The following is a 27,087-nucleotide window of genomic DNA, read 5'->3' as shown; positions in this document are numbered from 1 at the left end:
AGATAAGTATAACAAGATAGAAAGAACAACACGTAACAACTCAGTCTGTATATTTAACCTGAGATCCAGTAAGATTTTCGAATTCCTTGATCCAGTCTTCGACCATGGCATCATCAGAACCCGGCGGCTGATGCTGCTTCGATGACAAGGACTCAAGCCCCTTGACAGTTTCTCTGGTTTGTTCCCTGAGTTTATTAAGAGCCTCTGCAACATGGTTCTCTTTTGCAACCTTCTGCTTTCCTTTCTTCTTGCTCCTCATATCTGGTAAACCCATTCCAAGACCTTGAATCCCACTCGGCAATGACTCGGTCTCTTTACTACCACCATCTTCTTTTTTTCTCACCTCCACTCCTACAACACACCAAAGCTAATCAACATCCCAGTTATCCAACAAAAACATAATAAAAAGCCTAGAATCACTGAACTCAAATTCTCTTGGCAAACTTCAGAGCTAAACCACAGGCATAGTTACAATTAGAGAGATAGAGTAAGAAAAGGAGTAACCTCTGAGTAATATTGAGATCTTTGAAATCATCCAAAGCGCCTGAGAAAGCCACACAGAAAACCCAGAATTCTCAGTTTTAGAGACGAACCCACAAAGAATCTCAGAAGACAGAACGTATTACCAATCCCTATATACACAAAGAATTCGTGAACATGCGAGGAAATCAATTGAAATCAGCTCGTCTAAGTCATCGGTGTGAGTGTCGTTGGCCATTTTCGGGAGCTTCCTCCTCTCACTGTGGAAGAAAAGTAGATGTGGAAGAGGAAGAGGGAAAATATCGCACGACGAGAGGAAGGAATTCCCTAAAGCGGTGTTCGATTTGATGATAAACTTTGATACGCCGACGGACGAAGAGCCACGGTGAAGTTTAACGATCAATCCAACGGCGGACATTGTTTCTCCATATTTTTTATTTATAATTTTTTAAACGAAAATTACTAAAAGGCCTTCCATTTTTTTTAAAGTGTTTCTTTGAAATCGTTTTTACGTAGGCGGTCTTTCTTGTTTTTTTTCTTCAAAAACATTGAGGATAAGCTTAATATTGTTTGGAACCCAAAAAAATTAATATTTAATTTCAGTAAACATGATAATTATCTATTCTATTAAAACAGAAGCACATTTAGTGATTGCATCCAAACACTCCCAAAGTCTTTTTTAAAATATTTTATTTTATTTTTATATTTAATTTTCAAAAATTAGTTATTAATTTAAATATTTTTAGATTTCCTAAAATCTATGTCATCTTTAATTTAAATTTCAAATTATTAGAAATTTAATTAAATTTAGTTACAAAAATTTTCATTCAATTTAATTTAAATTCAAAAAATTCAAAAAAAAAATTATAATTTAATTTTATTACGAAAATTTAAATAATAATATTAATACTTTAGAATTTCTTAAATATATGAAAGATTTAATTTAAAATTTTAAATTTAAATAATATTTTTATAAAAATGCATAGTAAATAAATATTTTATCGTATTTTATAATAAACAATTTGTCTAAAATATCAAATATTTGGGATTAATAAATATTTATATTATACAATAATATGATCGAGCTAATTAGAGTTATATATATATATATATATTTAAGGTCCATGAGTTAATTTATTAAAATATGTACGATATTAAGATGATTTGAGACAATTAAACTAACAGGTTAGCCTGTTTATATATATATATATATATATACATTTTTTTAATAGCACAAAAAGTAAATAAATATCTTATTATATTTTTTCATAATCAATTAGTCCAAATATTCTATATTAGTAAATATTTATAGGGTTATACAATTATAATTATAGTTTTATACGGGTTAGTTTTTTTTTTGACATCATACGGGTTAGTTTGTCAAAACATGTAAGATATTAAAAATGATTTAAGACAACTAAACGGATGCATTAGCAAATTCATAGATATATAGATTGTTTATGTGTAAATCAAAATTCATATAATAACAAAGTTTATAATTAACATTAGATCAATTAGATCAATGTATACTTAATTAACGTATACTCTTATTCTACTATTATACAAATTTTACTGTTTAAAATTAAAATATGATAACAATTTTTTGATTTAAAAAAGTAAATAACAAAAATAAATTATATCTAAACAAAAAAAGATAAATGCAACTTATATTAGAAATAAAAAAATAAAACATTCTCGTGCGGACGCACGGGGTTAAAATGTGGTATATTCATGAGAGTCGTGCGAGAACAATAACAACAAACATATATAGATCACATTAAAATCTTACAAGATATTGATATATCCCCAAAATGAAAGATTAGTTTCTAGGAATATTACTTGTCGTAATTATGCAACAAAAACGTTTGCTTTATGAACTTGTCATATGCATTACATTATATATGCACATACATAATTATCCAACAAAAATTGAATGGCCATTGGCTTTACTGTTTATGAACCTTAGAGGTTCACCTTTTCATTGCATTTTCAGGATGATCTAAAGCGTGTTAGGAGTAGAATGAACACCGAAACCAAATTTTAGAAATAGTTCTACATTACCTTACAAAAATTGGATAATTCAAACTGATTTGCTAGTTCAAAGAGAAGGAACCTAATGTCAATGGCTTTAGAGCATCAGCAATGATAGTACTCCATTAAGGGTATTTAACCAATAAAATAATATTAAAGTTAAGTTAAGTATTCAAACTAAAAATTATTATTTTGTTGTCTCCAATGCAAAGGGATTCTTAAAAAAAGAAATATTGTAATTTAAGTTATTTGGAAGACAAATTTTGCCACGTAGTGATGTTCTTAAAAAAAAGAAAAAATATTTCATTTCTTTGGACCAATAACGATGTGTCATGTATGCCCAAACATCGCTTCTTGCAGACCTTATTTAGGGCATGTACATCAGAGGATTTCATTAAAAGTTCCTTAAGAATATTATAATATTTTTTTATAAGCAATCTTCTAAGGACCAGCTCTAAAAACTCTTCTGCAAGAATCAGCCTTTATATTTTGGACTTCCTTTTCATTATTTTAATTCAAAATATTCGTTAGCAACCCAATTAAAAAATGTGAAGGGCTCTCAATGAACATGGTCTTAGGAATCGCTACTTGGATTTTAATTTCTTTTTCAATTAAATTTGGGCTTAAGTACCCCTAAAATAACGACTAAAGAATCAGCGTTGCAGATGCTATTACATTCTCTTCGCTACCTACGTCTGTTCGGCAATCATAAAAAGAAGCAAAAGTGTATTCTACCTGTAAGGACTTTGTGACATTAGGAAATATGTAGCTGCTTAATTCGTTCACTAGTAACGAAAAATACTTTAAAACTAAAGTTTCTATTATTTTTTGAGGAATCCAGATTTCAAAATCTTGATTGGTTGATAAAATAGTTTTTGACAAACAAAAACTACAACCAATCAAGGCGATTCGCCCATAGATACGTATACAGCAATAAAAGGTTTAAAATTTAGTCTTTTCATAATCAAGACGGTGGATTGTAATGTATTTTAACTTCAAAATCAATCAAAGAGGATTCGTCCACCATTGCGTACTTGCGTGACTGCTTACATGAAAATTGCCTCAAGTTTGGGAGAAATATCGATCAAATAAATAATTAACTTCATTTGAAGTAAAAGAATTACAAAAATAAATGTGTAAAATAATTCTTCTTTGCAAAAAAAGAAAAAAAAAATCCAATCTTTCTTCTAAAAATAAAATGTCTCGCCTTTCACAGGTGCAACGCACGTTACAAGCCAGCCCACGAAAAACAGAGAAGCGCGTGGCTTTCACTTAATCAACGGCGGCGCGTAGTTATCGTTGTCAAAATCAAGAGAGCATTTGGTGGAGACAGGAAGAGACGGCGCGGTGAACCTCATGGAGTAATCACGGTAAGGAAACTCGTCCTCGAAACGACCCGTCTGTTTACCGTCGTCGAAATTCAACGAGTAACTCCACGAATCGTACCGGAAATCAACCTGATCCGGCCGGTTACAACCGACATCTCCGCAACCGCAGAAGTGATTATTGCGGCCAACGCGGCGGATGAAAGTTTTCCACTTGGGCCCAGCCATGATTTCCGACCACTCCCTCATCTTATTCCACCCGGAGATCCACCAACGCTCGTCGGGCTCTAATTTATCGACGGTTCGGATTCGTTGCCACCATACAGATCCTCCGTGACTAGACGGCTGAGATGATCCGAGACATGGGAGGAACCAACATCCTCTCTTCGCGAACATCGCTTCGTGCATATCGTCGGTCGCGTCCATTTCAGAGATCGGAAAAGATTGAAGCCCCATTGGTTTGCGAAAAGTTAAGAGATCGAGAAGATTAAGAGATCAGGGACACAGACGAATACAGATCCTCTGCAACCCTAACCCTAATTTTCTCTCTCTCTCTCTCTCTCTCTCTCTTGCAAGAAATGCCTTTGTCTCTCTCTTGAACGAATCCGTTGTCTTAATGGGAGAGGCTCGGAAATAGTAATAAGTGGCGCAAAGCTGGAATTGCGTAACTGCCAAGCTGGTTTTGACGACTCTTTCACTACGATTTTCTAACATAAACCTAAATTGAACCGGTACATTTTTCCTAATGTTAAAATGGTGTAGCTAGTCTCATACTATATTTAACGTTAACCTCCTTTTTTTTTAACATACTATAACGTCAATTTGTTACGTCGTGTCGGTGCTGTAAAACTATTGTAGCCAGTAACTTTTTTTTATACTCACGTGGCCACGGACAAGGATCTGGCGTTACTCCGTTAAATAATCAGCTGACGTGGGGAAGAATCTTCGATAAATGCAAGCCGGCCATATATATAGTTCCACCGATCATTGATATCGTTCTGTATTGTTCGAATTAGGAAGCGCATCAAGACCTCGGAACAACAACAAAAAGAATTTAAATATGACTGCATAATTATACTATGATTTAAAAATATCATTCGGTAATATACATTACTATTAAAATGAGAAATTTCATACGTCAAAAAGTAACCTTAAAATAAAAAAGTAGTAGTTTAAGACTAATTATAACATACTGTATGTTTAGCCAAAAAAACATTATAACATATTACGGACGCTCTTGGTGAATTATGAAAATTTAGTTTTGTAATCAGTAAACATGAGAAGAATACCCCATGTAATTAATTCTAGGACGTAGATTTCGCTGATCGTTCATGGCTTCGTTGAAATCAACGGCCTTGATCACCATCGCTTCTCGGCGACCGTCCTGCTCCTGAACTGCCCCAAACACAATCTCGTTCTCTCGGTTCTCTTCGAACGACGTCGTATCGTTCGCGTTTCGTTTCTGCTGCAAGTTTTGGTATTGGTCATAGTCTTGGTAAAAAGCCCGGTTTTGGTTGGTTCCTTGCGCTCTAAGGTAGGCCTTATCCGGATTTGTACCTGATCTTGGTTCTAAAGCCGGCGGTCCATCTTCCTCTGGTATAGCAAAGCTCTCTTGTACCGGCCACTGGTTCGGTTCTTGCTGATGGTGGTACTGGAAGTTTTGGGGATTTACGTTTCTTGAACCGGACATCATCTCAGAAACCGAAGAACCGGTTTTCACCACAAGCTTTCCAAGCGAACCGAGAAATCCTTCTTCTTTCTCCGGTTCATGTTGAGGTGGGATTAATGGCTGTCGAACCGGTCTTGGATAACGCTGATATGGTGCCATTGTCATGTTCGGTTTTGCTACATGCCTCATATTATCCTGAAAACATTAAACCAAGACATGATGCTAAGTTGCTCTAATGGTTTTCATTCCAGTTCAGGTTCTGGTTTAACTTGATTCGTGCCAAACAGATTCACTTACACGAGGAGATGAAGAGAACAACGATCGTACTCTACGCACTAATAACGCAAACATATATCCAAAGAACCCAGCAGCAACGAGCAAAGCGGTTCCTGCAAAGATACAAACCGAATTAGCATCGTTTCAAAGCAGAGCACAACCATCAAAACGGTATCATTTCAAGAAAAGAATCAAACGGCTTCGAATATTTCGGACGGTTACCAAGATGGAGATCTGTCTCGGGTTCGTGCCGTTCGTGGTGAGCACAGTCGTGATCGTGAAGCTGAATCTCTCTGATCATTTGATTTCCTCGATCAATGACTAAAAGAGAGCAGCTAGAAGAGACGTATAACAGATCAAAGTCATCGGAGAATCTCATCATCTCCTCTTTAGATCCGCCGCTCCATCTTCCTCCAGCGGCGATGGTTGAGACTCCTGAAATTAATAAATAAATCAATTAGAAAAACACTTGTGCTTCATAATCTCAAAACGCTTATTAATTTGTACAACTTACCGTCGTCGCTGATCTTGCGTATGGCCATATTGTTAGTATCGGCGACGTAGATGTTTCCACTGTCGTCGATGGCTAATCCTCGAGGACGATTCATTTTCGCTTCTTTGAGCTTTCCGTCAACGTGTCCTGTGTAGCCTTCTTGCGAACCAGAGACTAGTTTTGGTTTACCATCTTCAAATGATTCAAAACTCAGAATTAAATTTTTTCTTTTTCTTTTATCAGTTTTGAAGAACAGTAAGAAGGCGAGAAGGCCAGCACAGAATCTGAATCTATCCAACTTCAAACTTAGAATCTATCTAAAAGCAAAAGGTCGGTGCTTTAATGCGGCAAAAGCTTGTTAACTTGACGAACAAGAAACAGCATAAAGAATAAACCTGAAGAACATAGAAACAGAGCATGTATAAAAGCTAAAGAGTCGTGTTGTGGACTAAAGTGCAAAAGTTTTAATCTCGAAAAGGCTTTGGTTTCAGAGAAGAAACTTTGGAATCTAAAATTTAAGAAACTCACTTTTTAATGAACTAAAAAAAAAACAAAAGAAAACGAATCCCCATCTTGAAGCAAAGCATAATTGTACATATATGATGATTCAACCTTTCGATTGGGTCATATTTTGAGGTGGACATAGATCGAATATCCCAGTACTTTTATTTATTTATTAATGTATAATTGTATATGTACCCAGCAAAATCGAGCTTTAGAGTTCTTTTCTCAGCAAATCTATATCAAGAAGAAGATGAACTTACATCTAGAAAGAGGCATGGAGATTTTGTGGATGTTACTGTTGTGAGAATCCAAGACAATAAGCTCTTCTCCATTAGGGGAAACTTCAATTGCATAGGGCTCAATCCCAAGCTTGCTTCCATCAAACACTGTCTCTATGTTATATCCACTTTCATATTTCACCATTGAACGGCTAGAAATACCTGTCACATTTTCTCAGTTTTTTTTTTTTATTTCTACGAAGATTGGAATTTTGAAGTCAAGATCATAATAAATAGAGATGTGGGTCATCTTGCCAGATTTTGTGGTGGTTGTTGTGGTTGTGGATGTTTGGAGAGACCATAACCATTTCCAGAGCATTGATGCTACATTTGTCACAAGTCCACTTACAATCTCTGTTCTCAAAAATAGAGAAAAACAAGAACACTTTTAAGACATTCATTACAGCAAAGATGAAAATTAAACATGTATTAAAAATATGTTTTTTCTGATCAAAAGATATCAGTTTAGGGTAATCAAGAACTTACTGACAGGAGGAGGTTTAGCTGAAACTGAAGACAACCCACAAAATAAAAAGATGAAAATTAGAGACAAAACCACCAAATTTGCATCTTTCCTCATGTTTTTTTTTTTTTTACCAAAGAAAACAGAGTAAGACTGGCAGGTCACAAGTATAATGTGTATCTATGCACTTATATATAAAATGAGCTAAGCCGACAAAAGAAACATAAAGAGACAAGAATCATATGCTGTTGAGTCTTGTCTACTTACTATTCAATCATTTCTCTTTGGATCTTAATCAGTAGGGACAAATCATTACAAAAACAAAAAGCATATCTTACTTATGCCACAAGCAACTCTAACATCTCTACAAAAATACAACAGCAGTAAAAAACCTGAAAAATTTCTCTTATCATAATTTACAAAATTGAAGTTTATTCAAAAAAAGAAAAAAGTATAGTCACACGATATAAACCATACCAACTTCTAAAGTAGAAGCGTGAGGAGTAGAGAGACCGTAGCAAGGTCCTCTCGAGTTTCTCCTTAGAAAATCGTAGCCAAAGTTAATAGCGATCTTCTTCATCACACTTGACCCCGATTTTGCTCTCACATACGAATGTCCCATTATAAAAGCCATCCCTGCCTCACGCGCCTCCGTAAGCTCCGATAACTCCTCCTCCGCAGATCTATCGATCCTCGCACTTTCCGGCAACACAAACCGTACCCTTTTCTTGATTCTCGGCTCAGGATTCCGTTGCTCTACTGCCACCATAATCACCTCCGACGAAGATGGTTCTGGTTTATCAGAACCATCATCTTCATAGAATTGAACACCTTCGAGATTCGAGGATGAAGCCGCGACGACGGTAAGCCTCTCATTGGATCCTGATTCGTTTTCATTGTCAGGGGAGCAGTCGAATGATTTATCAGAACGTATAAACTCTGCGATACTGCAAATGAGGTCTTGCTCAAACTCGACGTCGTCTTTGTGTACGTCACGGTATCCATACCGGGCAATACACCGGTATAGACGGTACTCCTTCGGTCCAACCCTTCCGACCAAAAACCGTTCTTCCGGTTTCACGTGAGGGACAGGGACGGATTTCACGCAGAGGAAGACGACGACTTGGTGGAACGCAGGTAGGTTAGTGATGAAATGAGAGAAGATGGCGGGAATGCCAGAGACGAGCTCTGTGTTGATCACGCCGATTCCACGGACACGGACGATTCCAAGGTTCGAGGAGCCGAAAAGTGTGAGTAGCCAGTTGATTGAGACTTTGTTCTGGACGTCGAACTCGTAGCGCTTGACAGTTCCGTAGTGCCAAACGTACATGATGAGGAGGAAGATGAAGGAGAGTGCGAGTGGAACCCATGCGCCTTCGAGGAATTTGATGAGTGAAGCAGAGAAGTAAAGAGCTTCGATTGTTCCGAAGAAGAAGATGAAGACTAGCGCGTAGAGTGAGCTTTTGCGCCAGCATAAGACGATTACTAGAGACATCAGGCAAGTCGTTACCAGCATAACGGTAATAACGGCCAAACCTGCATACGGATTAGGGAGAGAGGAAAAGATTCAGAACACGAGAGTTTCTTGTATTTATGGCTATGGTTTTTATGGATATACTGTAGTACCTGAGGCGTTGCTTATGTGTTTGGTGTCGCGGAATCCTACGGTCACTGCCAAGCATAATAGCATGAGTGTCCAGTTGATCTCCGGGATGTAAATCTGGCCGTGCATTTTCGAAGATGTGTGCAAGATTTTGACTTTCGGGAAGCAACCTAGAGAAGTGCATTGTTTGATGATCGAGAATGTTCCCGTGATTATCGCCTGGCTTCCAACAACGGCCGCCAAAATAGCAATTGCCAAAACCGGCCATCTTATTTTCTCTGTACACAACAAACAAACAAACAAACTAGTGAAAACTAATGCCAAACAAAACAGTTGCATTTTAGCCTGTTGACAAGTGGATTTACCGGGAACCGAAACATAGAATCCTATCCGGTAATCGCTCTCGAGAACATGGTGCTTAGACAGATAAGCGGCTTGACCCATGTATGCAAGGATTAACGACGGGTAAACAGCGAATGTGAACGCAATCTGCAGCCAGAGTGACAAAAGATAATATGGTAAGTTTCAGAGAAAGCTTATAAGAAACACACAAAAAGATTCAAACTTTATAAATGAAGTCATAAACTTTGCCTGTATTGACAACTGAGTGAAGTGTCCTAGATCAGCAAACATAGCTTCTGAGCCTGAAAAAAAACCGTAAAGGAAAAAAATTCTGAGACAAAAGGCCTGAAACTCGTGAGAAAGAAAAACCTGTTCTCTCTCTTTTTTAAATTACCGGTTATGCATAAAAGGATGCCACCGAGAGACATCCAGCCGCGTTTACGAGTTTTCTTGAGGAACTTGTAGATGTAATAAGGAGACAATGCTTTGTAAACGTGAGGATTCCAATGGAAGATGTTGTATACACCAATGGTGCTTATGCAGAGAAGCCATGCGAGAACAATTGGAGCAAATAAAAAGCCTAAACGATGTGTTCCATAGTGTTGTAGAGAGAACAAGAGTATCAGTATGGCGCAGACCACGGGAACCTCCACATCTGCAGAATTGCGCGGGTTTAGTTGATTCAATTAAGGAGTAGCAAGTGAATCAACAACTATTCATCAATAAGACAAAGAAGGTTACTTCAGATACCAACAACTTATGACCTGAGTGTCTTATCCGAACCAACTAACTTTTTATTTGACCACTTGATCACTTTTCAAAAGGTTTAGCTTTATGACTTTTTTATATTCCTTTTAGTTCTATATCTTTGATTAATCCTAAACCACATTCATTATCTTATGATTATAAAAAGAATGCATCTGCATCAGCCTCAACTTCCACACCCAAATATAGTTTAAACTTATTTTATACATAATTAAGAAGCTTCATGCTGTTCCTACATGGATTCTACCTAACTTGCAATTAACCATTTTGACCGTCAGGACAGAAGAATGGCCAACATGGCTAATCAAAGACGATATCTCGAATTATTTGCCGATTTTAGTATCCGGCTTGAAGCCAGAAATTAGGAAATTGTAGGCTTGAATGCATCTAAAAGCTACCTAATACAACCATTTCTGTTCATAAACTAACTCAAACAGTATGGATTAGACTTATGGACCAGAAGAAACATAAGAGGAAACTACTAGAAACAGCAAAATTTGACATTTTGTGCGATCTAGTGATACTGAAATTTCCATCTTTAACCATCTACACTCCCATCTACTCGAAAAAAAAAAGTAGAGAGCTTACATTGATGTTGCTCCTTTGACATGGATAACTCTAATCCAGAGACTGCTGAGAAAACTGCAAAAGTTATACAAAACCAGCCTCAAAAATCTTGCGAAATCCACACAATCTTCAAATCAAATCTGAGAAAAGTCAATTTTTTTATTTTTTACCAGAGATTGCGGGTGTGAGAACGCCATCACCAATGACCATACAAGTCCCAATCAGAGCAAGAACAAGCAACATGTTCTGAAGAACCTTATGCTTCTCCAGTGTGTTTTTCAGACTCCACCCCGGAGCTTTTAAGTTCCTCGGATTCGCCCCGGAGTTTTTCTTATACTCAGAAAGGTCCTCATCGGCGAGCTGGAAATTGGGCAAAGAGCTGATTCTGGCATGGCGACACAGTAGAGAGTAGAGAGCGAAAGTCCCGCCTTCGCCATTATCGTCAGCACGAAGAACAATAAAGACGTATTTAACGAGTGGGATTAGAGTTAGTGTCCAGAAGATAAGAGACAGAACACCAAAGATCTCTTCGTTTGTCTCTGAATGTTGGATGTCTTCAGCGAAAGTGCTCTTGTAGACATACAGTGGCGAAGTTGCTAAATCTCCATAGACCACACCTAAGCTCTGGTAAGCTAAAGTCAGAACCGTCCACCAAGATTCTTTCTGTACACAAGTAAACCAAAATTTACTCATTTTAGCAACCCAAACAAAAAAAAAAGGATTTTGAAAACGAAATTGAAGTGAATGAAGTTCAGAATTTACCTTGATTTGATTCCTTGGGCTCAAACGCTCGAGATCCATGATGGGTTTTGCTCTTAAATCACATGGATTCCATTTTGGAAAATGAGAAATTCGAGATGGGATTTAGCTCGTGGAGAAGAAGAAAGATGGGGAATTTAATTCGATTGACGTTACAATAATATTTTTCTTTGGATTCTTTGGATTCTTTGGCTATCAAATTTAATGCATTGAAAGTACAAAGGTTTGGCCAAGATCAAGAACCGGAGAGAAGGAGAAAGAGAGAAGAAACATACAAAACATATGAAAGAATCATTAAGATAACTGCCACAAATATAACTGCACATATCATACTCCTCAAGAAAACGGTGGGGCCTTCTTTGTTATGGAAGAATGTGCAAACCTTATGCAAATGGTTTTGTATATCTTTATGAAACTAAATTTTTACTATTTATATATATCTAGGTGACTACGTGTATATACATGTTTGTGTCAAATTTAACATAAACCAGTCCTACGTAACTATATTATAACATTTGACTTTAAAAAACCAAAAAAAACTCGATGCTATAGGAAACTTTTTTTACTCTTTCGATAAGTTTTTTCTCCGTTAATCATTTTGCTAAAAATATGCTTAAATATGTTTAACTTACTCTTGCTGTTAACTTACTCTTTCAATAAGTTATAAACTACGACATGTTTAAACAATGAAATATTAAATGGTTTCAGTAAGAAGACCAAAAAATGGTTTTAGTTATTCAGTAGTGTAGCTGGTTAGACGAGCTATGTTTAAGTTTAACCAATCCATAGTTCAATTTATTGTTATATTTTAGATGAAAGGATTTACTATTACAGCTACCTCCTCTCTTTTAACAGTAGATGTTTAAGAATAAAAAATGTGTTTTACAAACCTGGAAATAAATCTTTGCGGTTTATCCGGTTATACAAACGACCGCTACCAAACCGGTAAAGTTGAGGAAATTATAACCTGAGACCGTCATACGCCGTAAAAATACGAGCGTGTTTGGCCATTGCATATTTGCATCCGTGACTTGATTTGTATGATGTGTTCTTTTTTATAAAAGTTCTATAACATTTTTTATTTGATCTCTATTTTTTTGTTTGAATATTTTGATCTTTTTAAAAATTAAATAGAATAACTAAACAGCTAACATTTAGTTAGAGAATTACGTGTATAAAGTATAACATATAAAATTTTGTGGAAGGGAATGAGTATTGCTTAAGAGTTAAAGATCGTTATCGTCTATGTAAAAGCTAGGGATCAAACATCAAAGTACCACAAAAAATTTAGTGACCCAGAAAAAAGGTCAGAGATTGAAAAATATATGAATATAAAAAAAATTATTAATGGGAGATGGGTGGGGAATGAATAGATTGGTGTGTTCGTCACCTTTTTTTCTTTTTTTTTAATTGTTTGTTTGATAGTACCGAGAGATTCTATTCTATTCTTTGATGGTTTATTTTAGGGTATATTATGTGACCTGTTTGTTCATCCTCTCCAACTCGCAAATCTATAAATTATTCATACATATCCATCAATTATATACAAATTTTTGGAATAGAATTTTATTTTATTTTGATTTGATCAGATTTGAAATCTCTGGACACGTGTGTATGTAGGTGCAAGGATTTTAGTGTGGCACCACCTTCAAGTCTTTTTTATCAAAACCTAACTCTTACCACTTTGAAAGCAACTTATCTTCTTCCTTTTAGAAATAATTGAGAAACGAGTGCTCTAAACTTCACAAAAATACAATATAAAATTTTATAATAAAACAAAATATATAGAACTCTTTTTCAATTTGGGTCCCAAATGATTAATATGCTCACGATCACGATATTTCTTCTTATGTCCGAAAGCATTCATATTAACCAAACAAAAAGGAAATTTGTTGCTTCCTAGAATGGGAAGTGGGAACCTTTGCCATCTTAATAAATGTTTAAGACCAATTTTTTCTAATCTGTTTCATAAGCACCAGCGACTTTAATTATTGGACAGAGAAACGAGAAACGTCATTTAAATTTAATTTTGAGACGACAATTTCTTTTTTTTTTAAAAAGGGGTAATTTTCTTCCCTTATCTTTATTATATAAATAAGTATATAAGTCATATATAAATTGTATTTTCAGTTTTCACAATCTGGATCTGGATGGAAATTGCTATGTTCAAATTTACTAATCTTGTACTTTTCGTATAGTATACCACATGAAGAAGAAAGAAAAAAAGGAAATCTTTAACAAAACAAAAAAGATAAAGGGAAACCAATAAAATACAGTCAATCCTCTTGATTCATTATGCTAATTGTATAATAATCATAGTGGCAAAAGTGGGTTAGAAAGAATTGGATCCCGTCGGATTCTATATTTTAACATCTATAATATTTCAAATATCTGCCACACGTGGTCATACTTACTAGCAGCCACTATCGAATCATAAGTAATTAATTATTCGATGATAAGGTTAACCAACATGGCAACATCGTACAGTATTTGTATATCCATGAAGTCCTAGCTAAAAACTTGGAATAACATTATTGTTTCATAATTACGTTTATGAAACAACTATTAAGACTTGTGGTTCAGCAGTCTCTTCGAATAGATAAAGAGATCTGATTTTTGTTTCCTGATCACTTTCTACACGGTCACGCTTTTTTGGAATTAAACACAAGGTAAAGAGAGAGAGAGAGAAACGAAAATAAGAACGAGAAATGAGAGATGAATACTTGTATAAACATCATAATTTCCGTGACGTGTTTTTGTATTTGTTCTTTAGTATTCCATTTCTTTCTTCTTTCTTCTGCTTTTTAAAATGTCGCTGGAATAAAGAGGAAGACAAAGTCACATGTCTCCTTATTTATTTATTACCCCTTTATATTTGCATCATTCTAGGGATTTCTATGTACACTATCTCCCCACTACCATATTTGTTCATAGAATGTCTGGTACGCGTGCTTTTACAACCTTTTTGTATATAATTAACGTTATATATAATTTTTAATAATATTATTTGTGCTGACAAAAAATAATAAACCAAGCTAAGTGGTACTAAAAAAAATATGAATCGAGTTTTTACCGTTAGGTTCGTAAGAGTGAAAGCAAAATTTGAACACTTTACGTGCTCATTCCACGACTACAAAATATTAATTTACGCTTTCATCTTTTGTTTTCCAATCGTCTTAGTTTCTTACAAACCTTTTTATGTTTTTCATCTTATAAACCTTTCAAAAGTTAGAATTTTAAACAAGATTATTATACAAACTATTGCTTCTTTAAACTTTTTTTTGTCAACCTTTAAACTTCTTTTGTGTTTGTTTTTCAGGTATGTTTTGCCATTTTGGTGTCTAACCAAAGCTTTAATAGACATACTCACAGAATAACAAAACCAAAAAAATGGTTCAAGTCAACATTTTCACAAAAATAAAGGGAAATAAAATAAAATAAGAGAGACGTTACAAAAAAAAAAATGAATTAAATTCGAATTATATATATTTTGTATACATTGGTTTACATAACGGGCCGACATATGGCTATCGGGCCGATAGGGCTCAACAACTACGTTATGCCGATCAATGTTTTAGGAGGCAAAACGTGTTGCTGTTTAGAAAGAAAAACAGCATTAACAAACGAGTTCTCTAGTATGAGCTATTTCCGTAAATACTCTCATTTTCCCACCGTATTTCCGAAAAACTACCCTCCCTATTTCCATGGTCATTCTCTCAGCTTTCCCGCGAGAAATCCTCTCCTTCTTCCATAACCATCAGAACAAAATGAAATTGAAAAAAAAAAATTCACGACGCAGCCTAAGTGTCCTACCCTCTCCGTATCTCTCTCTCTCCATCAATTTCTCTCTCAATATCTCTTAATGCGGAATCCGATTAACACCGGAATCCGCCATGGAAGATGAATAAGATTCGGTCTCTCCGCTGCCTCCTCCCGGAGACTATAACCTCCGCCGCCTTAAATCGAGGATCTGACGCCGGATACGCTAGCCAGGTCCTTCTATGGCGGCATCAGATCCTGGACCCAGACAGCAACATCGTTACATATTGGAACCACGTCTTTCTCGTGACCTCGATTCTCGCGCTCTTCCTCGATCCTATCTATTTCTACGTCCCTTACGTTGGTGGTCCGGCGTGCCTCTCCGTCGACATTGGCCTCGCCGCCACAGTCACCTTCTTCCGCACGGTCGCCGATCTCTTCCACCTCTTGCACATCGTCATGAAATTCAGAACCGCGTTCGTCGCGAGGAGTTCTCGTGTTTTTGGTCGAGGTGAGCTCGTCATGGATCCCAGAGAGATCGCTATGAGATACCTGAAGTCTGATTTCCTCATCGATGTGGCCGCTATGCTTCCTCTTCCCCAGGTTTGCACGCTACTAATTTCCTTAATCGTAGCTTCAAAATTGGTAATTTAGAGTTTAAACACGACATTTGTGTTTTGGTATATGAAGAGTGATGTTTATGAGCTAAATTCGAATTAGATTCTGGGATTTTTTGACCATCGTTTGAGTGAAGAATTTGTCCTACTAAATACATATGTGTGATGGGTTGTGAAGATTAATCCGTGTTCATAGAGGAACTTATCAACTTTTCCAGAGTAAATTAGATTGAATATGATAGCAAAAATGTTGATGATGGTCTAGCTAAGATTAAAGGAGAGAGATTTACATTCTTTTTACAATCATCAGAGTCTCATGCTTGTTCTGACTAACTTTTGATCTCAGCTTGTTATTTGGCTAGTAATTCCAGCCGCCACAAACGGGACTGCTAATCATGCCAATAGCACTCTCGCCCTTATCGTTCTCGTTCAATACATTCCAAGATCATTCATCATATTCCCTCTCAACCAAAGGATTATAAAAACAACCGGGTTCATCGCCAAGACTGCTTGGGCAGGAGCTGCTTATAACCTCCTTCTCTACATTCTCGCTAGTCACGTAAGTTTTCTCTGTCTCTCTTGTGTGTGTCTCTCCAGATTTCTTCAGTTTAAGTTACTAAGAATCTCCATCTATGGTTAGGTGTTAGGAGCAATGTGGTATCTATCATCAATTGGGCGGCAGTTCTCGTGCTGGTCCAACGTATGCAAGAGAGATAACGCCTTGAGAGTTTTGGATTGTCTTCCTAGCTTCTTAGACTGCAAGAGTCTGGAGCAACCTGAGCGCCAATATTGGCAGAACGTTACTCAGGTTCTTTCTCATTGCGATGCTACAAGCAGCACTACCAATTTCAAGTTTGGGATGTTTGCTGAAGCCTTTACCACTCAAGTTGCTACTACAGATTTCGTTTCCAAGTACTTATATTGTCTTTGGTGGGGTTTAAGAAATCTAAGGTACGACAACCTTTTATCAAACAAATTTCTGTATTCTAAGTTAGATTGTGATCCTATGGTTCTAAATTAGTGGTTACGTTTCACAGTTCTTATGGCCAGAATATAACCACAAGCGTATATCTTGGCGAGACTCTGTTCTGTATTACAATCTGTATTTTTGGGTTGATTCTCTTCACACTCCTCATTGGTAACATGCAAGTAAGATACAAAGCTTATTCATGAATCTAAAAAATTTCAGTACAGAGACATTTTCTTCCCCCTACTAATCTTGATTTTCAACTTGGTGTAAAAGACATCTTTGCAATCGATGTCTGTAAGAGTTGAAGAATGGAGAGTTAAGCGACGAGACACTGAAGAATGGATGAGACATCGTCAACTACCTCCAGAGCTTCAAGAACGAGTCCGTAGATTCGTTCAATACAAATGGCTTGCAACACGAGGCGTCGATGAAGAATCAATCCTCCAATCTTTACCTACAGACTTACGCCGTGAAATCCAGCGCCATCTCTGTCTCGCCCTTGTCCGCCGGGTACACACATTTAACTCTGTCCTCACAAAGACAAAAAGAACAGTTACAGATTCGATTGTTTTTCATTTCAGAAAATCACTCGGTTTTGCTTAGTGCAGGTCCCGTTCTTCTCTCAAATGGATGATCAACTTCTTGACGCTATATGCGGATGCCTAGTCTCGTCTCTAAGCACGGCCGGTACGTATATATTCCGTGAAGGCGATCCGGTGAATGAGATGCTATTTGTGATCCGAGGACAAATAGAAAGCTCAACGACAAATGGAGGAAGATCTGGTTTCTTCAACTCCACTACATTAAGACCAGGCGATTTCTGCGGCGAAGAACTTCTTACATGGGCCTTAATGCCAAACTCTACACTCAATCTCCCATCTTCAACACGAAGCGTCCGTGCCCTCTCTGAAGTCGAAGCCTTTGCCTTAAGCGCAGAGGACCTCAAGTTCGTCGCTCATCAGTTTAAACGTCTTCAAAGCAAAAAGCTGCAACACGCTTTCAGGTACACTATACATATGATTCTTGTGCATGTGCTAATGGGGTATATGAAGGGGTCCTGATTCCGAACAGAGATAAATCTAATTTCATACTTTTGATTTTTTTTCAGGTACTATTCACATCAGTGGAGAGCATGGGGAGCGTGTTTCGTTCAATCGGCATGGAGAAGATACAAGAGAAGAAAGCTCGCGAAAGAGCTCAGCCTTCACGAGAGTAGCGGATACTATTACAGGGATGAAACAGGTTACAACGAAGAAGACGAAGAAACTAGAGAATATTACTATGGAAGCGACGGTGATGATTTCGAAGGTGAGAGATTATCAGTGGACAACACTAACAACAACCAAAACCTGGGAGCAACAATCTTGGCATCTAAATTCGCAGCAAACACTAGAAAAGGCACAAATCAGAAGGCTTCAAGTAGTAGTACTGGTAAGAAAGATGGATCTTCAAGCAGTTTGAAAATGCCTCAACTATTCAAACCAGACGAGCCTGATTTCTCTATAGATAAAGAGGATGTTTAGAAGATAAAAGTGTGACACGTTTGGTTTTAGATGGTAAATAGTGCTAGGAAATCCTATAAATGTTTCAACTTCTAATACTTTTTTTTCCGTTTCGAATTGAGGATGTTAGATATAGGAAAAGAGTGTAGAGTAATTGTTCTTATTCTGTTTTGATGTTATTTTGTATGTTTATTTTTTTTCTCATATCAAATACATTTTTCGAATACAAACAATGAGATAACTCGAAAGAACAATAATGTGAGTTTCTTCGGATTGAACAGCGAAGAACACACTCAATGATAGCAACATTGTGAGATTGATCAAACTCAGAGAAAAAATAAGAAAAGATCTAATAAAAGCACACCACTAAATCTGAATGCAATGGAAAAGCTTGAAAATCTATAGTTAACTAAAACCAAACTCAAAAACTAGAATTCCGGACCTCCGGTATTACATTATATCCTCTATTCTTGTACTATTATAGTACTTGGCCAACTAAGACAGACATTTTGAGTGATTAAAATTTGGTCGAGGTTCGGTTAACCATTCTTCAATCTCTCTGTTCATCACTGGACAGTTTCCTATTTGTCTCTTTACTGTTGCATAGCTCTTCAAGAAGCGAATTTAAATTCTTCCAAGACGAACCAGTCCCTGGAGCCAAAGCTTTTTTCGCCATTTCTGCATACTCTTTCACATTCTTCCTCGCAGTCTTTCCCATTTCTTCTTCCATCAATATTTTAACCTAAATAGCCCCAAATAACGATAAAATGTTAAACAAATGAAACCTAAAAACAAGTAGACTTCTTTTCTTGTTAAATTGTTGGTTAAAAAGCACAACATTTGGTTGACGATATTTAGATACCATACCTTTCGACTGAGTTCTTCTCTTGTCACGAGCCCTTTGACACTTCCATCTTCTGTCTCGATTCTTAGTCCGATCTTAAGCTCCTCCACAACCAACCTTGCATTGAGCGGCTGCTCGGCCATCATTGGCCAAGCAAGCAGTGGAATCCCGGCACAAATACTTTCTTGCGCCGAGTTCCATCCACAATGGCTCAAAAACCCTTTCACACTTTCATGCGACAGTATCTCCCATTGGTCCACCCAATCTCTCACAATCATCCCACGCTCTCTCCCTCTCTTTTCCAACCCTAACTCTCCCTTGATCACTTCTTCCACGTCTTTTCTAGTGACCCACAAGAAGTTTACCTTCATTAAACAATCAAAACCACGTGAATGAACATATTACTGTTCCTAGCTAGTCTACCTATGCATTAATGAGTATCATATTTTACATTGTAACAAAACAAAAAAATTACATGCATGGACGAGAATCTCAATTGTAATATATTGTAATGAGTTATGATCACGGCAAACTAAGATTAGCACATAACCACACATAATTTTTTTTTAAAAAATACTACTGTTTTTTAGAACCATTTTTTACGATTTTTGTTATTTTAAGATTTTTTCCCAGTAGTCTATATTCTTTTTTTGGCATTGTTTGATTTACGTACCTTGGAATCCAGCAACCCAAATACTATTTCCTTGAGCTGCTCGTTAGATATCTCCGCCTGCGTTCCAAACGCCACATACAAAACTGGACGTCCTTCCACTCGCTTCCGGTCTAACCAATGAATCCAACTCGGTTTATCACTGTCCGGTTTAGGAGTATCTACTAAACACAAAGGCCCAACACACCACGGCTTGGGCTCATCTTTAGCACGCATCCCGAAGTCAACGAACGTTGACTCTAGCTCGTAAAAGCTGTTCACTATAACTCCATGACTTTTCTTCGTGGACACAGTTTGGTCCATGAATAGCTCGAAATCTGGACCTGATTGATCCGGATCGGTGAAAATCGATGGGAAATCGCATTTCTTAACCAAGATCCATGGAAAATCCGGTACAGTAACCGGTTCGGTATCAGATTTAACAATTTCCGGTTTAGTAAAGAGTTGGTGTACCAAAACAGAGGAGAAGAGAGCCGGTGCGTAAGAGTTCATGCCGAAGAAGGCAAGTCTCGGGATCTCGAATCTCGCGGCGGATTCCGATGTCCACCATAGGAATCTATCGGAGACCATAAACGAAACTTTTGGAAGATCCTGAAGCGTTTCTTCGAAGAAAGGCTGGAGGTATTTAGTTGCGCGCGTGAAGGGCACGTAGAACGACATTGATGGGAGCTTGTCGGTGCTCTCAACGCCGGGAGGTATTCCGGTGATGTTTTCCGGGAAAGGGAGGGAGATTATATTGATAGATGATGATGTGATTGTGACGTCGGAGAGGAAGTTTGAGACGAAAGGTTGGTTTTTTGGGGTGGTGAAGACGGTGACGGAAATGCTTGGTCCTTCACCGTCATCGGAGCCGGATATGACACGGCGGTGACGGAGGATGAGGCGGGCGAATTGGAGGAGAGGGATGGTGTGGCCCTTTGACATGTAAGGGAAGAGAACCACATGATGATCAGGTGATGACGATGAAGCTGCCATGTTTTTGTTTTTCTTAATTACAACATTGTTTTCACTTCATTTTCACAAGACTTTATTTATAGGTCGAGTTTTCACTTCATTTTGTAAAAGAGTTTGACTGTCATAATTGTGTTTCCAAAATGTAGTTATTGTTTTTTTGACTTGATGGTTCAAAAGAAGTAAATTTGACTTGATAGTGTGGCCCTTCATATATATATATATATGGTGCCAGTATGGCAGTAAGCAATGCTAAAATACGTTACATGCCAATACGTTAAATGCAGTCAGACATTTTTTTCCTATCATTAAACATGTCTCTAGTATAAGCAAGTTATTACAGCTTTTTGGACATGTGGTCAGAACTTCAGATTCTCACGTAAGTGAAGTCCATGTTGATAAAAAAAAGGTGATAATGATAAGGTGCTTCTAGAAACTGCTAAAATTTAAAATAGAGGAACACATCGAAGAAACGAAAATCTACTTTGAAAAAACTATTTCAATATTTGAAATGAAGTTTAATACTTTTTCATATGTACATTTCAGTAACTACAAATTGGTAAATTACTAAAACAAAACCATAAGGAGATTGAAATGGGCCTAAATACTCCAGAGCTGATTTTTTATTGGGCCTTTTCTCAGCATACTATAATTAGACCACAAAAACATGGACAGCTAATTAGTGAATTTAACCCAACGTGTCTGTAAAGTGTAAGCAAGCCAACGACTCCATCTCGGGCTGCTTGATTTCTGCCGTTGTTCGATGGAAATAAGAAAGCGGAAGAACGCCGACGGTGATGGTGACGGTGGCTCGTCAGCTAACGGCGAAGATGATCGGAATTCGTTTAACCTTTCTTCGAAATCAGCTCGAAATCGTTCTCCGAGTCGGATATTCTTGTTATGCCTCGCGTTTCGTGTGGTAAATGCTTTGTTGATTCAGACTTATTTCAACCCCGACGAACATTGGCAATCCCTTGAAGTAGCTCATCGTACCGTGTTCGGGTAATGTTTTCAAATGCTAAGTTAGATTATTCTTCGTGTTATTAGTTTTGTAATTAAATCTGCCTGCTTAGTTTGATGAGCATTGTTATTATATTTTTCACATAGTAGAAGTGAGAATTGTGAAGAAATCAAGCGTCAGCGACTTTCAGCTAGGATTGCCATTTTAAGATTGTTTCTTGATTGATTATAATGACACAGTTATGGTTATTTGACATGGGAGTGGAAGAGAGGGATAAGAAGCTATTTGCATCCAATGGTATTCGCATTCTTGTATAAAGTTCTCGAAGTTACGGGCCTTGATACTCCCTACGTTATGGTCAGTAGGATTCTTCGTCTTCATTTTTTTTTTCAGAAAAATCCTATTAGTTTGTGGATTGAATTATAAATAGAGTGTTGTTACATTTGAGTGATGCGATATTTTATTTTTGTTTAATCTAATACGAAGCAGACCTGGTAACATTGATTTTGAATATACGTTTCTCCAAAATCCGATTCAATTGAAACTCCCAATTTGTTAAGACGTAGTAGTGGAATTGTCTCTGACTCTTCGTTTACTTGTGTTTTAGTAGTTTTAGCTCTTACAGTGTTCAGATAAAGGTGGATAGAATGGTTTATCTGTTTTTTTCGTTCGGAAAAAAAGAGAAAAAAGAAAATGGTTTATGTGTTACAACCCTTTCCTTCCTTTGCAGAGAAAAGCTCCACGTCTGATGCAATCCGTGTTTTCAGCTCTTGGTGACCTCTATTTGTATAAACTCTCAGATGCTCTATATGGAGAAAATGTTGCCAGTTGGTCTGTATCCTTTCTATGCAGCTTACTAAGTGAACTGCTTAATTTTCATGAGCCGTATGGCAATGTAATTGCGACCAATGAAAATTACAAGATTAGTCTAGCTAGTAAAACATAAAGATCACCTACAAAAGACCATTACATTATATTGATAGTACCAGAAGTGAGTTAGCTAGTAAAACAGCAAGGATTGGTCAATGGAACCAGAAGTGAGTTAGATTCCTAGCTTCGGTCCTATTTTAAAGAAAGACCGAGATAAGTCTGTTAGTGATTGCCATGAAGATGTCCTGAATAACCGATTCCCTCTTCTCATTGAATTTGTTTTTCTGTTTTCCTGTTGTTGTTTCTGAAACCTAGTCTTTCTTAATTTGTATTTTCCATTTTATTCCGGATTGCTTTCCTTAACGTTTTGGTAGTTATTTTGTCAAATGGCAAACTGGTTCATGTTCTTCTGTTTAAACCGCACTTTTTCAAACTGTTTGGAGACTGTTCTTACCATCATGGGGCTGTACTACTGGCCTTCTATTAGAGATGCTTCAAAGGACTATCCCGTGAATCGGAAGTGGGGTTTGGTCATAGCAGCACTGGCATGTGCCATAAGACCAACAAGTGCAATCATATGGTTATTTGTTGGGATGCTTGAGCTATTTTTGACGCCTAATAAACTCAACTTCATCATTCTAGAGGTGATCCCGATTGGGTGAGTTTTAACTCTGTGGCTGTCCTCTTGAATGTTTCATTTTATTGTTTCCTTTTGAAGATTTCGTTGCGCTTACTTGCTTCTGGTGTTAGGTCTTTGGTCCTCGGTTTCACATGTTTGTTAGACCGTGTGATGTACGGCTCATGGGTCATCGTGCCTCTGAATTTTCTTAAGTTCAATTTCCTTTCATCCGGTGGAGACTATTATGGAACTCACCCATGGCACTGGTACTTCTCCCAGGGATTTCTTGTCATGCTTTTGACTTTCACACCATTCTCCATTTATGGAGTTATCAAGTCTAAGAATCAGAAGCTCTCAGCTCTTATTCTATGGGTTTTAGCTGTATACAGCATACTCGGCCACAAGGAATTCAGGTAATATGGATGCAGAGTGAACCCTTTACATTTTCGTCCCTTTTAGAAAACCTCAAGAAACATCTTTTCATCATGAATTATGTTTTCCGTGTCCTCTACTTAGAATATGAATGATAGGTTTGTGCTGCCTGTGCTACCCATAGCCTTGATATTCTCTGGATATGCATTTGCTCAAATGGAGGCATCTGATTCATCATCATCATCAATCACCAAAAAGAAGAAAGTCCCTCGAAAGAACCATATTATCAAGTGGTCTCCTAAACTACGACTTTCAGTCGGGTTTTTGCTTGCGACCAATATCCCAATGGCATTATATATGAGTTTATACCATCAGGTCAATCACCTGAAGTGCTCTCTGTAGTTTCTAAGTTTACACAATCTCTCTTTATTTGTGCTAAAAGGCAATGTTGTTGTTTCCAACAGAGAGGAACCGAGGATGCGATGAACTACTTATCTGAAGAAGCATACAAAGGGAGAGTAAAGAGCATTCTCTTTCTCATGCCATGCCATTCTACTCCCTATTATTCCACTCTCCATAGTAATATTCCAATGCAGTTTCTCGACTGCACGCCGAGGTAACGTACCACGCCCCGAGTCACAGTTCTTGCTTCTTTGTTATTCTTAAAGGTTATTCTTCTTCTTCTTCTTCTTAAACAGTGAAGAGAAAGGAAAACTTGATGAGTCAGATCAATTCTTAATGGACCCTTTAAGTTTTGCATCAGAGTTAGCTAGAAACTGGTCCGAGCCACCTAGTCACATTGTATTGTTTGCATCAGAAGCAACGAAACTCGGAGATTTCATGATCCAACATTCTTATAAAGAGGCAAGTTAGAAGCAAGAAGACACTTTTTTTCCCCAACTCTGACGTCATTTCCCCTCTTTTTTTCTTTTTGCATTTTGATGGATTACAATTTGTTTTTGCTGGCGATGAAACAGGTGAAAAGGTTTTTCCACGCGCATTTTAAAGTTGATCGAGATCTTCAATCCTCAGTGGTCGTCTATACTACTGGCAGTAGTCTACTGCTATACAAGACTGACTAACTAGGTTTCTATATCTTAACTTCGTGTCGTTTGTTTAGCATTTTAATGTATTTCGATTCTCAAAAAACGCCGTGATGTTCTAGTGACTTTTGTATGAACGACGACACAATGATATAATGGTTTTTTATTTTCTGGACGTCGATTAATTTTGTTTCCTGTGCTTTTGCTTCATTTTAAGTGGGCCGTTTGTATACTTTGAACCCCTTATTTTCTTGGGCCTTAGTAAACTAATGTGCCACGCGATTTGCACGTGCGCACTGAACTGATTTATCACTTGATCTCTTTAACACTTCAGGTTAGATATATTTTGTATCACAACCAAACCTAAATCCTATCCTTAATCCATAGTCCATAATTTTCCGATGGAGATACTTCCGATTTCGGCGGAGAGCTTCAAGGTTGGGTTCATCGGAGCTGGAAAGATGGCGGAGAGTATAGCTAGGGGTGTGGTTGCCTCTGGTATGCTTCCTCCGCATCGTATCTCAACGGCCGTTCACTCGAATCTCAATCGCCGTCAAGTCTTCGAATCCTTTGGCGTCAATGTCTTCTCGAGTAGCGAAGAAGTAAGTCTTTCGTTCGTCTTCACCGTTCCTTATTGATCGGTAGTCTTAGAGAGAGCGAAAGATTTTCGTCGGAGTAAATCATGAAATGTAGTGGTACGTTGTTGTTGTAGTACCAGGGAGCCAGTTGCCTGCTGGAGTGAAAACTAATCGAAACTGACGATCTTCAAAATGACAGGTCGTTAAAGAAAGCGATGTTGTGATATTCTCTGTGAAACCCCAAGTTGGTATATTTCTACCTCTCACATTCCTGCTCTGTTGAAACACAAACTTATGTGATCTCTACATCAGTTGAATTTAGTGTTTACCTAAAGCTTGTACCTGTCATATGCAGTTAAGAAGGCAGTCACGGAATTAAGAACGAAGCTCTCCAAGGATAAGCTTCTGGTTTCGGTTGCAGCTGGAATTAAGTTGAAAGATCTACAGGTTTGCATCTTTGTAGAGAAAAAGGGGTATACTTTGTCAGATATATGTTTATATGTTGCAAGAATAAGCTGCTTATTATCTTCTTTTTTTTTCAAAGTGTCAATGAATCTGTCATTATCCATGGTGTTGCAGTGTCAGTGTTTGTATCAAATAAGAGTACTATATGGTTGAAATGCTGAAAGATCTCATTTTGTCTTATGTTAGGAATGGTCTGGTCAAGATCGATTCATAAGGGTGATGCCTAATACACCAGCCGCAGTTGGTGAGGCTGCTTCAGGTAGTTTCTCAGAGTCCATATATGTGCTATTTCTCAATTGTTTGTGATTGCTTTTCTCTTTTGGACATATGAAATGCTTACATATGCTGCAAAATGTCGTGTGTAAAATAGTGATGAGCCTAGGAACAGCGGCAACAGAAGAAGATGGAGCACTCGTCGCTAAGTTGTTTGGCTCGGTGGGGAAGATTTTAAGAGCTGATGAGAAAATGTTTGATGCTGTCACTGGTCTCAGGTACATAACGGTTTCTGATTGCGCAAAGTTGTTCAAGTCACTTATCAAGTAATGATGTACCAAAATTTTCAATCTTTTACAGTGGAAGTGGACCAGCATACATATTCTTAGCCATTGAAGCTTTGGCTGATGGAGGAGTAGCTGCTGGTTTACCTAGAGAACTCGCACTGGGTTTAGCTTCACAAACCGTCAGTGAACCGACCTCTCACAACCAGCTTAAATCTTCTTCTTTTTTGGTGGTATTGAATAACGGAAACTAGAAAGAAAAGCCTGAGCTTTTAGTTTTTCTCTCTCTTTCTCTGATAGGTTCTTGGAGCTGCAACAATGGTGAGCAAAACGGGGAAGCATCCAGGTGTGTTGAAAGATGATGTCACTTCACCTGGCGGCACTACAATAGCCGGAGTTCATGAACTGGAGAAAGGTTCTTTCCGTGCAACACTTATGAATGCTGTTGTTGCTGCAGCTAATCGAAGCCGCGAGCTCTCACAGAGCTAGATTATACATTATGTAGTTGCGCTATTGCTTCACCTCACGGATTCGTCAAAATAAAGGGTGTTGTTATATTGCTTGCCTACACTACGATGGTAGATGTGAAAATTATTTATCTCCACTCTGTATTGGTTCTGAACACAGGTTTTTTTTTTTAATGCATTCTTAGATCTAATAAAAGTCAAATTTCAGCATAATGTGGGCATCAATGTCAGCTCCAAAAGAATTCGCATTATATAAGAAAGCAAATTATCTGATTTGCTTCAAACCAACTAATACTATGAGTCGAGGATTAATCTCAAGGAAGAAGCATAAACGACAAGTCAACAAT

At 37.4% G+C, this 27,087-nt stretch overlaps 8 protein-coding genes across 10 annotated transcripts in view; 3 read left to right on the top strand and 5 right to left on the bottom strand.

Annotated features, from left to right (window-relative positions):
• LOC18019518 (peroxisome biogenesis protein 19-2) overlaps nt 1-823 on the bottom strand; it is a 2,411-nt gene extending 1,588 nt beyond the window's left edge. Inside the window, exons 1-2 of the mRNA XM_006399940.2 lie at nt 505-823; nt 59-351 (exon numbers count right to left, since the gene is read on the bottom strand). Of these exons, the coding sequence (XP_006400003.2) occupies nt 59-351; nt 505-535 (324 nt within the window). The 5' untranslated portion in view covers nt 536-823. The remainder of the gene's footprint in view (nt 1-58; nt 352-504) is intronic.
• Nucleotides 824-3,667: 2,844 nt separating this feature from the next.
• LOC112086775 lies at nt 3,668-4,423 on the bottom strand. The gene has a single exon (XM_024156518.1). It carries the CDS (start codon nt 4,290-4,292, stop codon nt 3,780-3,782), a length of 513 nt encoding a protein of 170 aa, XP_024012286.1. The 5' UTR covers nt 4,293-4,423; the 3' UTR covers nt 3,668-3,779.
• Nucleotides 4,424-5,045: 622 nt separating this feature from the next.
• LOC18019517 lies at nt 5,046-7,390 on the bottom strand. The gene is made up of 6 exons (XM_024156519.1): nt 7,312-7,390; nt 7,039-7,218; nt 6,296-6,466; nt 6,004-6,216; nt 5,803-5,894; nt 5,046-5,700 (listed from the first exon to the last, which is right to left on the bottom strand). The coding sequence occupies exons 1-6, from the start codon at nt 7,373-7,375 to the stop codon at nt 5,104-5,106; spliced, it is 1,317 nt and encodes a 438-aa protein (XP_024012287.1). The 5' UTR covers nt 7,376-7,390; the 3' UTR covers nt 5,046-5,103.
• Nucleotides 7,391-7,779: 389 nt separating this feature from the next.
• Nucleotides 7,780-11,880, bottom strand: LOC18019516 (potassium transporter 8). Of its 2 annotated transcripts, XM_006399938.2 has the most exons (8): nt 11,559-11,878; nt 10,967-11,459; nt 10,818-10,871; nt 9,859-10,119; nt 9,714-9,766; nt 9,488-9,611; nt 9,146-9,400; nt 7,780-9,055 (listed from the first exon to the last, which is right to left on the bottom strand). In XM_006399938.2, exons 1-8 carry the CDS (start codon nt 11,595-11,597, stop codon nt 7,977-7,979), a joined length of 2,358 nt encoding a protein of 785 aa, XP_006400001.1. In that variant the 5' UTR covers nt 11,598-11,878; the 3' UTR covers nt 7,780-7,976. The 2 variants fall into 2 exon arrangements, with proteins under 2 accessions (XP_006400001.1, XP_024011554.1); XM_024155786.1 differs by having other exon boundaries at nt 9,146-9,611; nt 11,559-11,880.
• Nucleotides 11,881-15,360: 3,480 nt separating this feature from the next.
• LOC18019515 (cyclic nucleotide-gated ion channel 18) lies at nt 15,361-18,511 on the top strand. Its single transcript, XM_006399937.2, has 7 exons — nt 15,361-15,917; nt 16,278-16,490; nt 16,572-16,882; nt 16,969-17,080; nt 17,175-17,411; nt 17,510-17,904; nt 18,010-18,511. The coding sequence occupies exons 1-7, from the start codon at nt 15,456-15,458 to the stop codon at nt 18,422-18,424; spliced, it is 2,145 nt and encodes a 714-aa protein (XP_006400000.1). The 5' UTR covers nt 15,361-15,455; the 3' UTR covers nt 18,425-18,511.
• A 288-nt stretch (nt 18,512-18,799) lies between these two features.
• Nucleotides 18,800-20,988, bottom strand: LOC18019514 (UDP-glycosyltransferase 90A1). The gene is made up of 3 exons (XM_006399936.2): nt 19,921-20,988; nt 19,271-19,612; nt 18,800-19,145 (listed from the first exon to the last, which is right to left on the bottom strand). The coding sequence occupies exons 1-3, from the start codon at nt 20,890-20,892 to the stop codon at nt 18,954-18,956; spliced, it is 1,506 nt and encodes a 501-aa protein (XP_006399999.1). The 5' UTR covers nt 20,893-20,988; the 3' UTR covers nt 18,800-18,953.
• Nucleotides 20,989-21,580: 592 nt separating this feature from the next.
• Nucleotides 21,581-24,901, top strand: LOC18019513 (GPI mannosyltransferase 3). Of its 2 annotated transcripts, XM_006399935.2 has the most exons (9): nt 21,581-21,870; nt 22,069-22,186; nt 22,560-22,664; nt 23,074-23,357; nt 23,450-23,731; nt 23,849-24,065; nt 24,155-24,306; nt 24,389-24,554; nt 24,668-24,901. In XM_006399935.2, the coding sequence occupies exons 1-9, from the start codon at nt 21,632-21,634 to the stop codon at nt 24,770-24,772; spliced, it is 1,668 nt and encodes a 555-aa protein (XP_006399998.1). In that variant the 5' UTR covers nt 21,581-21,631; the 3' UTR covers nt 24,773-24,901. The 2 variants fall into 2 exon arrangements, with proteins under 2 accessions (XP_006399998.1, XP_024011165.1); XM_024155397.1 differs by lacking the exon at nt 22,069-22,186 and having other exon boundaries at nt 21,728-21,870.
• Nucleotides 24,902-25,070: 169 nt separating this feature from the next.
• LOC18019512 (pyrroline-5-carboxylate reductase) lies at nt 25,071-26,953 on the top strand. The gene is made up of 7 exons (XM_006399934.2): nt 25,071-25,335; nt 25,511-25,559; nt 25,667-25,758; nt 25,963-26,035; nt 26,147-26,267; nt 26,350-26,455; nt 26,574-26,953. Exons 1-7 carry the CDS (start codon nt 25,135-25,137, stop codon nt 26,760-26,762), a joined length of 831 nt encoding a protein of 276 aa, XP_006399997.1. The 5' UTR covers nt 25,071-25,134; the 3' UTR covers nt 26,763-26,953.
• The last annotated feature ends 134 nt before the right edge of the window (nt 26,954-27,087 follow it).

The sequence above is a fragment of the Eutrema salsugineum genome, unplaced genomic scaffold (assembly GCF_000478725.1).
Source record: "Eutrema salsugineum unplaced genomic scaffold, Eutsalg1_0 scaffold_2, whole genome shotgun sequence".
Classification (NCBI taxonomy): Eukaryota; Viridiplantae; Streptophyta; class Magnoliopsida; order Brassicales; family Brassicaceae; genus Eutrema; species Eutrema salsugineum.
Note: the sequence above shows the minus strand (reverse complement) of the source record. Positions and strands in the feature narration are given on the sequence as shown.